The following is a 12,678-nucleotide window of genomic DNA, read 5'->3' as shown; positions in this document are numbered from 1 at the left end:
TTCTTTCATTTGTATAAATAAATTGGCAGGATATCCAAAAGAAACTGTAATACTTAAACCGTTTTGTTCTCCATTGACACTCTGCTGTACACCAAATGTTAGTGCAAGCCTCTGGGTTATTAATCCAGTAATTTAGCCACAATGGCATTACTGTATGCTGAAAACTCTTGTCCTTATGAAATTATTGTCAGTGGAGGCTTTCCTGCTGGATTTATTTGGGCAAAATTCCTTCTAATTTTTGATCTTTTATGTCAAAGGAATGTCAGTTTTTGAGTGCCTTGTTAACTTTTTGGTCTCATTTCCTTCCTTATTGAGATCAGTTCTTTATCATACACACCCTCAACCAATACCTGGCTATTTGTGGAAGTGAACACTCAGATGTAGAATGAATGAGTTTAAAATACATTGAGATATTGGAAGAAGAAACAACTGCTGGTAATACTAACATGAAGGATTACATAGTTAGAAAGATACCTTCAAAGTCCTCCTCGGTGAATGAGGCTTCAAACAAACAAAATTCTGTTCTAGCTGTACCCAAAACAGTTTACACTGGAACTACTTTGATTCATTAGCTGTCTGGCATAAACAGGGCAAAGAAAGCCAGACGTGTGACTTGTACCATGGGCTAAAACAAATGCTCTGTAGATTTGCACCTGGCATCAGTCAAATAGCTGCAACCCAATCAGCAATTGTACACTGTTCTGGGTCAGTTACAAAAAAACTACACAGCATAGCAGCTCTTAAGTCTGTTTTATGCCATTGTACTAGATCAGCTGTCAAAATGTGTGCCTTTCTTGTGGGGGAATTTCCTTTAATATTTGAACTTTGAAGTAGTAAACCAGCTGTTTCAAGCAGTGTTTGGATATATTGTATGTATGTCCACGTGTCCTTCAAATAGTGTGCAAGTGTGACTGCAAGATGTTAATTCAAGCAAGAAAATAGACTTCTAAAACCTCCGAGAAAGCTGGTATTCAGAAAATACTCTTTGACCAGAACCAACTTGAATATGCACATGGAATCACTATTAAATTACATTGGTTAATGAGCATCTCACTTCACTTCAACTAAACATTAAGAGCAATAAGAGATAAATAATATGAAATTATCAAATATACAATTACCATGACCCAGTTGGGTTTGCCTGGAGCTAGAGTTTAGCCTGCCTTTCCGGATTCCTTTAAAACCTATACAGTACTGGTGGTAAGCTATGCATTTTGTAAACCCCACTGAGGTCTTGAAAGGACAGTATGAAAGTTAAGTGCAGCCAAAGCCAAGTAGTATATGGTTTCAGTTTGGAAAGCAGATCTATTCCATTTTTGTCTGCTTGCGCTATTTAAGAAATTGTATTTGGTGGATTTTCTTGTGCTCATCAAAATGAACGATGGCAAAAAAATGCATACTGAATTTTATAGAATGTAAAGTGCTGAAGGTGGCTTTCAGTCCATTGTACCTCTGCTGGTCCTTAGAAAGAATTCATAATAAGAGAACTTACCTTTCTATTGAACCAGCACCCATGCACATGTCTTTTACAGCTGCCTTCAGTCTGAGAGTAATCTTGCTGGAATGGTCAGTAATCTTAGCAAATTTCAGAAGCTTTACATTTGCACTGATAATTTTATTGAATGGGACTTGTTGGCCAGATGGTACAGTCATAGGTGGTTCATGTTATAAAACCAGCCTTAACCATGCTGAAATCTAGTTTTTCTCCAAGTGTTCATTTAATTCAGAAACTCTCAACTGTGTCCTATTTCACTATGTCATGGGAATTTCTGTTGCAGTGATTCAGTTGGACTGTTCAAATTACAAAATAACTGTACCAACCTTGCAAAAGGTTGTCTTCTTCATGCATTTTTAGAATTTGATGTAGTCCTGTTTATTTGTCTCCCTGCCCAATTGTGAACTGACATTTACTTATTTTATGAAAGACAGTTATTTCCATCAAGTTTGATTGATTTTACATCAATATAGTATTTTCTGAGGTGAGGGGATTAGTGTACAGCAGAAGTTGGGGGTGATGAGATTGAATTTCTTCCCTAACTATCCATACAGGTGTAGCACCATGGACAAAATATCATCAGTCTTGATCTTTACCAAGGGAGAATGTCTTTTCAGACTTGTGTTTCTGTGTGGCTCTCTTTCCTTAGAGGAACTTTGCTATTATATATCTTGCTTGAGTTGTACTGAAGGTAATGGGTAATGTTTTATGCCATCATGAATCCAACTCAAATCCACTAGACCCTCTATTGGTCCATCTTGGGAACACTAGCAAGTGGTAACTTATGGGGTGTTTGATGGAGAAGGGAATGTGTAAGTCACATTATTTTCCTTGGTATGATATTCATGTATTGCTGAAAAGTGTAAAATCAAATAAGAATTTTGGATTTCTTGTGGTCTTCGAATTGAAAATCAATAGAAAAGTTCCCATAGTTTGTCAGGGGCTTAACTTCTGAAAAAACTTTCTGTGTTATGAAGATGTTACTCTGTATTCTATTATTCTGCATAGTTTCAGGTTTAAATTACTATGCTTTGAAAATTGATGTTTTCAGACATTTTAATCTATTATATAAGATGCAAAATGACTTCATAGGAATTATACTCTGACCTAAATACCTAACACTGTTTTGTAATTTCTTGCAGTTTTTTGAGGTGCCCTTTGACTCGAACATGAACAGGACAAAAAATCGACCCCTTGTCAGAGGGCAGATTAGGTTGGTCTCTCTTCACTGTGTTTGTTACTTTTAATAATTTCAGCAGTTTTTTTCAGGATATATAGATTTGGAAATGTCTGTTGGTCCATGTCTCAACTGTACAGTGTGATAATATGGAATGCAAACTAGGAAGACGGGAGCTTTGGTCTCTCTTTCATGCTGATTCATTGCAACTATGGCAAATAGCATGGAAGTGGAAAAATACAAGATTGCTTCAGCTAACTCTGAACAACCTCCTCATACCATTGGGTTCAGCAATTCCATGTAATTCTACATAATGAAATATCTTCTGATGTTAAAGTTCTCTGCTCTAATAGTAGCTGTTCAAAATATTTTGTGAGTGATGAGAAATTAGGAGCTGTAAAAGAGCAAAGAGATTTAGCTGTCTGTGAACACAGGTCACTAAATGCTACCCTGCAGGCACAAAAACTAATCAGAAAAGTAGTTGGCCTATATCTGAAAGTGGTCGAATACAAAAGAGAGTAAGCTATTCTCCATTTGTACAGAGTTTTGGTTGGATTGCCTATGGATAATTTTTGTTCAGATTAAGGCATTGTACATTGCAAACACTAATAATGCAGAGATTGACCACAATAATATCAAAGTTTAAAGGATTTGATTTTGAAGACAAATTATATGGACTTGGCTTGTATTCCCTTGAGTTTAGAAAGGTGAGAGGGTGGGGTCTAACTGAGATGCTTAAACTAAATTGATTCAGTGGAATCAATCCAGAGAAACTGTATCCTATAGTGAGGATTCCAGAACAAGGGAAAATAATAAAATTACTGCTGGACCATGTAAAGGTGAAATTGTTTCCTTCAAAGTGATAGCAGAAATTTAGAACTCTTTCCCTCCACACCCAAAAATGCTTGGGTACTGAAAAACATTCAAAAACTAGATAAGATCTTTCTTGGGTAATGTCATCAAAGGATATTTACCCAGAAATTCATCTCTGACTGACATTGCTAAACTTGCTATATTGTAGCAGGGGTGTATTATATTGTGCCTCCCAAACTTACTTATATTGACTTCAATGGACCTAAGTTTTTGAGGCAAAAGTATAACATGCCTCCAATACTATACAGCGCTTTGATGTTATTAGCCAAGGATGATTTTTTTTGGCAATAGATTTGGAAAAAATGCTACTAATGGGAACATAAACCTCCTGCTGTATATTCACGTATTGTGCTGCACATGGTATTTCTAAAGTTACTTATTCCCCACAGAGCCATTTAAAGTATTAGTTTCAAGTCTCTGCCATTAAAGGGAAGAAACAATCAATGAAATAGTTTATGAAATGCCATTCTTCTGTTAAAATACAAACTGGCCTATATTGTTAAAAATCACTGAAATGACAGTAGATATTCAGATGAAAGGATTAAATGATTAAGTACAGATTCTTCTTGTACATCCATTGAATGTGCATTGTGATTTTGATTTCAATAATGAACAGAATACTGTGTAATGTTTTACTATGTCTTACTATTGTGCTTCTGTCTCAAAGATATAAAACTTAAAGCATCATGATGTAAAATTCCAGTGCGCTCAGGACCTCGGATTCTTATATATTAATCTTGCACGCATGCTATTGACCCTTCACAGTTCAAGGCATTCTTTCATTTTCTTTTTCCTGAGGCTGTTGGAGGGGTGGGGGAGGAGAGATGCATCCAGAGGTGTACAGTGCAGATTTCCCATTCATTAATTGCAAGCTTGAACACTTGATAGATTTGACTGTGTTATACGTCACACTGAGTGAGGAAGCATCCCAGATGCTCATCTGTAAACTTGGAGTCATGGTGCAATTTGCTAAATGAAGGCTCCATCTGCTTTTGCTGAGGAGCTGAGAAGAAAGATGGACTCCTAATGGAGCTGTCTCTAGTCCTGCACTCTTCTTCTTTCAGAGGTCATGCTGAGTTAATTCTGTGGAACTATACCACTGTGCTTTTCTTACTAATATACCATTCAACACATGCTTATGTTAAATTCCAAAATCAGGCAGACAGTTATAATTCATGGCAGCAATTCCAAATCTTAATTTTCTAAATGCAATATTTAAAAGTTTGTGTGTGTTTTATGTTTGGCAACTGAAACTTGTTCAGTGCATTAAAATGTTTAATTAAAGATTTACACAGTCATTAATCCTTGAAATGCAATAGTCTTGATTCTAACTGCACCTTTGCAATATCTGTCAAAATAAGTACTTCCTATCTTGCTTAACATTGCAATTTTCTTTCCAATGTCACATGAGTAATTACACTTTTGATAGAATACATACACGTGTTCAGCTTATTTGTGAGCATCCTATTGATTTTCTTGCAGGCTGTCAAAATAACATATTAAGTGTTTGTTCTTCAGTTTCGCAAGGAAGTTCTTTGAATGTTTATTTTTTTTAAGTTACTTAACTGGGAAAAGTAAAGAAGTACCAAGTAATGAGTGCTCAGAAAACATCTGGAAGTATAACAATTTTCAGGCCGTTTTGGTGTCAGAGGTTAATGTGTGGTTATGTAGGAACACACAGGATAAAGTTATTTCAGAGGATACATGTTTTAGGTATTGTGTAAAAATATATTAAAAAAATAGGATTAAATGCCACCCCCTATTGCCCTTTCTCATCAAACGTTTGCTTAAAATGTCTGAAACTGAAATGGCCTGTGTTATTGTGGGTACGAGGCACCTACCTCAGGTCTCAGACCCCGACGTACTTAACAAAAGATCAGGATCAAACTAGTTAAATTCTTAAGTCTGGAATTGAAGCTCTCAAGTTGCATTCACAACAGGTAAGGATTCTGAACACTTGGGAGAGATATTCTTATAGAGCATTAGATCTTGTACATATTGGGCTTGCAACAGTGGGTCTCTGGAACCAAAGGGAAAAAAATAGACATTAAATTTCTCCAAAGTAACAAATTTCTTAGCTGACTTGTTAAGGCAAACACTTTGCTTCCCACACTTGAAGAAGATGAATGACTCTCCACTACTATACAAATTAAACCTATCAGCATTGTCCTTCCTTTCTGATTCAATACACATCTGAAACTGTCAGTTTCACCCTGCCATTACACACTAATAAATCTCTTGAAACATGTCATTTTCATCCTCATCATTATCTTACATTTTCCATGCACAGTACTAAGTAACAAAACCATTACTGAACCCATCATATCCAAACTAGTGGCCATCAGTTTTATCCTTTCTACTTTAGTTCCATTGGATATAGACCATAATACAGGTCAGGTTAATTCCACTTGTACACCATTATAAAAATACACAGAGGCTAGCACGTTAATCTCTTTTTAGCATTACACCCTAAAAGTTCTCGCAATTGTATTTTTAAAAAATAGCCTTTGCCTTTATTGACGGTAGTTTTTATGCAAGATAAAAATTTTTTTTGGTTTTGTTTCTAGTACCATTTACTCTATAAATGTTTTTGCAACAATTACAATTCAACCAAACTGTTGATTTAGGTTAATGTTTCGGAAGATCAGCTCTTCTTGTTGATTACTTTTTCTTAAAATATTGTAAATAATGTAACCCTTTCTCCCAGCACTTCAGTTCACCATTTGTAAGGCAGCAAAAGAAAGTTTTATTTCCTGTGTCTGAAATTTTGGAAATACTTTTTTGTTGCACTACTTGAGACGGAAATACAAGTGCGGGATGGAATTGGCTCACAATTCCCTTTTCTCTCCTTTCCTCTCCTTTGCTGTCCCTCAGGTTTCTGTATTGCCTTTTCAACACAGCTCAATTTAGCAATTGCAAAAGACTGAATCCATATTTTTATCCACACGTTTGCTAGAACCTAATATTAATCCTGTGTTTTCTTCAGCAGAGCTCATTAAGTACTTGATAGAAGTTAAATCCTAAAACTAATTCAGTTTAAGAGTGCCTTTGCATTATTTTGATAACAACCTTCATTTGACACCACAGTGAAGTAGGATGAGATCACTGAGAGACAATTCAGGCACTAATTCCAAATTTGCATCATAGAACTTGAGCATTGATATAAATTTAAATTAAAATCATTTTGCATCAGAGCTATATTTCTGGAATAAATACATCTTAAAATGTCCAAAAAATTAACACACATTTCTAGAGTTTTTACTTAATTAAAGTTTGCTGACTTATTTGGAGAACAGCCATTAGTATATTATTCAGTACGTAGTTATTGGCACTGTCTTTGACTGAGGATGAGACTGCTTAGATTGAAGGTTGTTTTTCAAGATGGAAGAAAGCATTGCAATGGTGCTCCCCAGAGATCAGTAGTTGGATTACTGTTTTTCTCAAAACATAGATTAATGACTTGGGCTTGAGTGTACAGGGCAGAATTTCAAAACTTGGAAATCTAGTAAACGTTGATGCGGAGGATGGTAGAATTCAAAGGGATGAAACGGGTTGGTGGAATTGATGGATGTAATTAATTACATGCCAGGTATATTGTTTCATTTTGTTTCCAGTATCATCTATTCTATAAATGTTTTTGCTGCAAGTACAATAGATGGATATGAGACAGGTCAAGTTTGATGCAGAAAAATGATCCATTTTAGTAGGAGTAAGGGGAAAAGGAGAAGCATTATGATCTTAAAGGATTTAATTCTAAAGTGAATGCATGAACAGAGAGAACTAGAGTATGTCTACATTTCTTGAAGGTGGCAGGGGAGATTGAAAAATTGGTCATAAAGGAGTAGGGGAGTTGGGATTTTACAACTAAAAGTGTGAAGTTCAGAAGCAAGGAAGTTATGTTGACTCTATAAAATACTGGTTCAGTATATCTTGAGCATCATGTACATTTCTGGTCAGCACAGTTTAGGGATGACACGAAGGCCTCAGAAGTGCAGAATATGTCATTTAATTAATTTTCCTATTAGGTAACGTGTGTAGTACCTTGGAAAATAGTCATCGCAAAATCAAAATGAATAAATTATTTTACAATCTTCTATAAATGTGCTTATTATCTATTCCCATAAGGCAACATTTCAAAACCCAGTGTTTCGATGCTTGAGAATGATTTATTGAAGGGGACAGTTTAGCCTTATTAATTAAAAAAATATGATTTATGAAGCTGTTAAAAGTAATGTTTATTCTTGTTTTCTGCAAACACTTCCTCCAGTTTCAAATTGAATCCTATTCCACAGCCATGAAGACTGAATGTAGTGAAATGGCACATTCCTTTTTATGGCATTTTATTCATATGTCCATCATATTAATGTTTATTCTGACACGTCAGTTTCACCTTGATTCTGTATGAGTTGCTATTATGTTTGCATGAAGTATTAAGTAGAAAGCCAAAATAGCATTCATGCCTGTTACAAGAGTTCTTTGAGGAGATTTTTCTGAGGAGAGTTTAGGGTTTAGATTTTTGGATCATTGGGATCTCTTCTGGGGAAGGTGGGACCTGTCCAGAGAGGACGGGTTACACCCAAACCTGAGGGGGGACAATATCCTTGCAGCAAGGTTTGCTAGGGTGGTTCGGGAGGGTTTAAACTAGTTTGCGAGGAGGATGGGAACCGGAGGATTAGGTCAGAGGAAGAAGGGTATGGGGAAAAGTCAGATCTAACAGGTAGAGAGGCTTTGAGGAAGGAGAAGCAGAGTACAGGCTATAAAAGTAGTAAGGTGGATGGGCTAAAGTGCATTTACTTAAATGCGAGAAGCATCAGGAATAAGGGAGATGAACTGAGAGCTTGGATAAGTACATGGGACTACGATATTGTGGCTATAACAGAGACATGGCTGACACCAGGGCAGGAATGGATATTGAATATTCCTGGTTTTCAGTGTTTTAAAAGGGATGGGGAGGGGAGAAGAGGAGGAGGAGTGATGATACTGGTCAGGGACACTATTACAGCTTCAGAAAGGGTGAATAATGTAGAAGGATCCTCTCTAGAGTCAATACGGGTAGAAGTTAGGAACAAGAAAGGAGCGGTTACTCTACTGGGAGTATTCTGTAGGCGCCCCGGTAGCAGTAGGGATACTGAGGAGCAGATTGGGAGGCAGATTTTGGAAAGATGCAAAAATAACAGGGTTATTATCGTGGGAGACTTCAACTTCCCAAATATTGATTAGCACCTGCTTAGTGCCAAAGGTTTAGACAGGGCAGAGTTGGTTAAGTGTGTCCAGGATGGATTCCTGTCACAATATGTTGACAGGCTGACGAGAGGGGATGCCATATTAGATCTAATTTTAGGTAATGAACCGGGTCAGGTGACAGATCTCTCGGTGGGTGAGCATTTGGGGGACAGCAGCCACTGCTCAATAACCTTTAGAATTGTCATGGACAGGGATAAGTGCAAAGAGGACCGGAAGATATTTAATTGGGGAAAGGCAAATAATGAGGCTATAAGGCAAGAACTTGAGAGTGTAAATTGGGATGACATTTTTGAAGGGAAATGTACTATGGAGATGTGGTCGGTGTTCAGGGATCTCTTGCAGGATGTTAGGGATAAACTTGTCCCAGTGAGGCAGAGAGGGAATGGCAGGGTGAAGGAACCATGGGTGACGAGAGGTGGAACAACTAGTTAGGAAGAAGAAGGCAGCATACATAAGATGTAAGCAGCAAGGATCAGATAGGGCTCATGAGGAATATAGAGTAGCAAGGAAGGAACTTAAGAAAGGGCTGAGGAGAGCGAGAAGGGGACATGAAAAGGCTTTGGTGCGTAGGGTTAAGTAGAATCCCAAGGCTTTTTTCTCATACGTGAAGAGCAGAAGGATGGCTAGAGTAAAATTAGGTATGATTTAAAGACAAAGGTGGGAAGATGTACCTGGAAGCTGTGGAAGTGGATGAGGTTCTCAATGAATACTTCTCTTCAGTATTCACCAAGGAGAGGGGCCTTGATGACGCTGAGGACAGTGTTGATAAGGGTAATGTTCTAGAGAATGTAGATATCAAGAGAGAGGATGTGTTGGAGCTGTTAGAAAATATAGGACAGATAAATCCCCGGGGCCTGACGGAATATTCCCCAGGCTGCTTCGTGAGGCGAGGGAGGAGATTGCTGAACCGTTGGCTAGGATCTTTGAGGCCTCGTTGTCCACGGGGATGGTACCGGAGGATTGGAGGGTGGCAAATGTTGTCCCCTTATTCAAAAAAGGTAGTAGGGATAATCCAGGGAATTACAGACCAGTGAGCCCTATGTCTGTGGTGGGTAAGCTGTTAGAAAGGATTCTAGGGGATATGATCTATGAGCATTTAGAGAATCATGGACTGATTAGGGACAGCCAGCATGGCTTTGTGAAGGGAAGATCATGCCTCACAAGCCTGATGGGGTTCTTTGAGGAGGTGACCAGGAAGATTGATGAGGGTAGTGTAGTAGATGTGGTCTACATGGATTTTAGTAAGGCGTTTGACAAGGTTCCGCATGGTAGGCTTCTTCAGAAGGTCAGAGGCCAAGGGATCCAGGGAGGCTTGGCCGGGTGGATTCAGAATTGGCTTGCCTGTAGAAAGCAGAGGGCTGTGGTGGAGGGAGTGCATTCGGATTGGAGGGCTGTGACTAGTGGTGTCCCATAGGGATCAGTTCTGGGACCTCCATTTTTTGTGATATTTATTAATGACTTAGATGAGGGGGTGGAAGAGTGGGTTAGCAAGTTTGCAGATGACACAAAGATCAGTGGTGGTGTGGATAATGTGGAGGGCTGTCGAAGCTTATAGAGGGATATTGATAAGATGCAGAGCTGGGCTGACGAGTGGTAGATGGAGTTCAATCTGGAGAAGTGTGAGGTGGTACACTTTGGAAGGACAAACTCCAAGGTGGAGTACAAGGTAAATGGCAGGATTCTGGGCAGTGTGGAGGAGCAGAGGGATCTGGGGTTCATATCCACAGATCACTGAAAGTCACCTCACAGGTGGATAGGGTAGTTAAGAAAGCTTATGGGATGTTAGCTTTCATAAGTCGTGGGTTCAAGTTTAAGAGCCGCGAAGTAATGATGCAGCTCTACAAAACTCTGGTTAGACCACACTTAGAGTACTGTGTCCAGTTCTGGTTGCCTCATTATAGGAAGGATGTGGAGGCGTTGGAGAGGGTGCAGAGGAGATTTACCAGGATGCTGCCTGGATTAGAGAGTATGGATTATGAGGAGAGACAAAAGGAGCTAGGGCTTTACTCATTGGAGAGAAGGAGGATGAGGGGAGACTTTTTTTTTATTTACAGCCTGGTAACAGGCCCTTCCAGCCCAACGAGTTGCCCATTTTAAACCCAAATTAACCTACCCGTACGTCTTTCGAGTGTGGGAGGAAACCGGAGCACCTGGAGGAAACCTACACAGACACGGGAGAACGTACAAACTCCTTACAGACAGACATGATAAAGGTATACAAAATATTAAGAGGAATAGATAGAGTGGACAGGCAGCGCCTCTTTCCCAGGGCACCAATGCTCAATACAAGAGGGCATGGCTTTAAGGTAATGGGTGGGAAGTTCAAAGGAGATATCAGAGGGAGGTTTTTCACCCAGAGAGTGGTTGGTGCATGGACTGCGCTGCCTGGGGTGGTGGTGGTGGAGTCTGATACGTTGATCAAGTTCAACAGATTGTTAGATAAGCATATGGAGGAATTTAAGGTAGAGGGATATGTGGGAGGAAGGGGTTAGATAGTCTTAGGTGTGGTTTGAAGGTCGGCACAACATGGTGGGCCGAAGGGCCTGTATTGTGCTGTATTGTTCTATGGTTCAATCTGGTTTCCACTTTGGAAATGGCACTGCTGAGTCCTGAAGGTTCTTTGGTATAGAATTTGTGAGGAGTGAAACATTCAGTTAACCATTCTGGTCCTTGGCTTTGTTACGCTTTTTCTCTCAGCTGTTGTTTTTAGAAAATGTTAACCACTTTTGTACATTAATATCATAATCTATATTGTTGGTGCTCACCATGTATGGGTGGCATTCTCAGTGACCATCACCCCAGATGGAATGAAGGGCATTTAAAAATAGACATTTGAGAACTAGCTAAAAAATATAATTTCACATTACTTTGAGAGTCAATTACACAAGCAGGACTCAACAAATTATTCCAGTAACAGCAGTTCATATTCCCTTTGGTGGAATATGTGCATTTTATAGGAGTTTGGTAGACCATTGGAATTTGTCAATAAATGTTGATTGAGAATTGAAACTCAGAAGGCCATTTTTTTGAACTGTCCTATAAATGTATGAAATTGATTTTTCAGGTTACATACAAAAATAGAATTCCCTCAATGATTTGGCAGAACAATTATTTTCCAAGAGTTAACCTTGAGCCTCGCATTTGCCTTGACTTCAGGTCTAACAAATAAAAGACGTGATTTAAAATTCAGTGAGCTTTTCAAAATGCTTAACTTCTAAACTTTCATTTCCATTCCCCATCCATCAGTGTTGCACATCAGACCCCAGACAAAAGAGTAAATAAGTTCCCTGTTCTCCAACTCTGATCATGCAGCCTCTTGGGAGTACTTAGCAAATTTTACCCGAGATTGAATTTCTATTTATTATTCCATCCCACTGGCGTTCTTTCAGAGCATCACTAAAAACAACTGTTTGAATGTTATTGTTTTATTTTGCTATAGGCAGATCTTTCACAGTGTTTTAATATTACATAATCTAGAATCCAAACCTCACACTAAAGTACAAAAGCTTTTGAAAAAGCAGACTTTAAAATGACTGCAATGCAGTAAGCCATGCTGTAAAGAGCTTACAGGTCTAGAAATCACTTTTTAAGTGAGTTGAAATGTAACTTAATTCCAATTTCCTGGCTTAAAAGTTAATAACCACCACCCCCCCCCCCCCCCCCCCGCCACATCCCCAGCCATAATAAAGCATAAGTGGCCGCCCTAAATCATCATCTCTATCATTGCACCATTCTGTACCCTTTCTTCATTTGCTTTAAGTTGCTTGCAATCCTCATTTGACAGGTTGGTGAAACTCCGGAGTATTCCTGATTAGATTCAGGATAATGGATAGGTCGTGACGCCTAGCTGTGCACCAGAACCTGTTTGTGCTATCTAGTTGTGAAGCAA

At 38.7% G+C, this 12,678-nt stretch overlaps 1 protein-coding gene across 1 annotated transcript in view; it reads left to right on the top strand.

Moving 5' to 3' along the window:
• Positions 1-12,678, top strand: part of LOC127580123 (protoheme IX farnesyltransferase, mitochondrial) — a 117,779-nt gene that overhangs the window by 95,232 nt on the left and 9,869 nt on the right. The window contains exon 5 of the mRNA XM_052033336.1: positions 2,638-2,708. Within this exon, the coding sequence (XP_051889296.1) occupies positions 2,638-2,708 (71 nt within the window). The remainder of the gene's footprint in view (positions 1-2,637; positions 2,709-12,678) is intronic.

This window comes from Pristis pectinata, chromosome 18 (assembly GCF_009764475.1).
Source record: "Pristis pectinata isolate sPriPec2 chromosome 18, sPriPec2.1.pri, whole genome shotgun sequence".
NCBI lineage: Eukaryota > Metazoa > Chordata > Chondrichthyes > Rhinopristiformes > Pristidae > Pristis > Pristis pectinata.
This window is presented reverse-complemented; position numbering and strand designations above follow the sequence as displayed.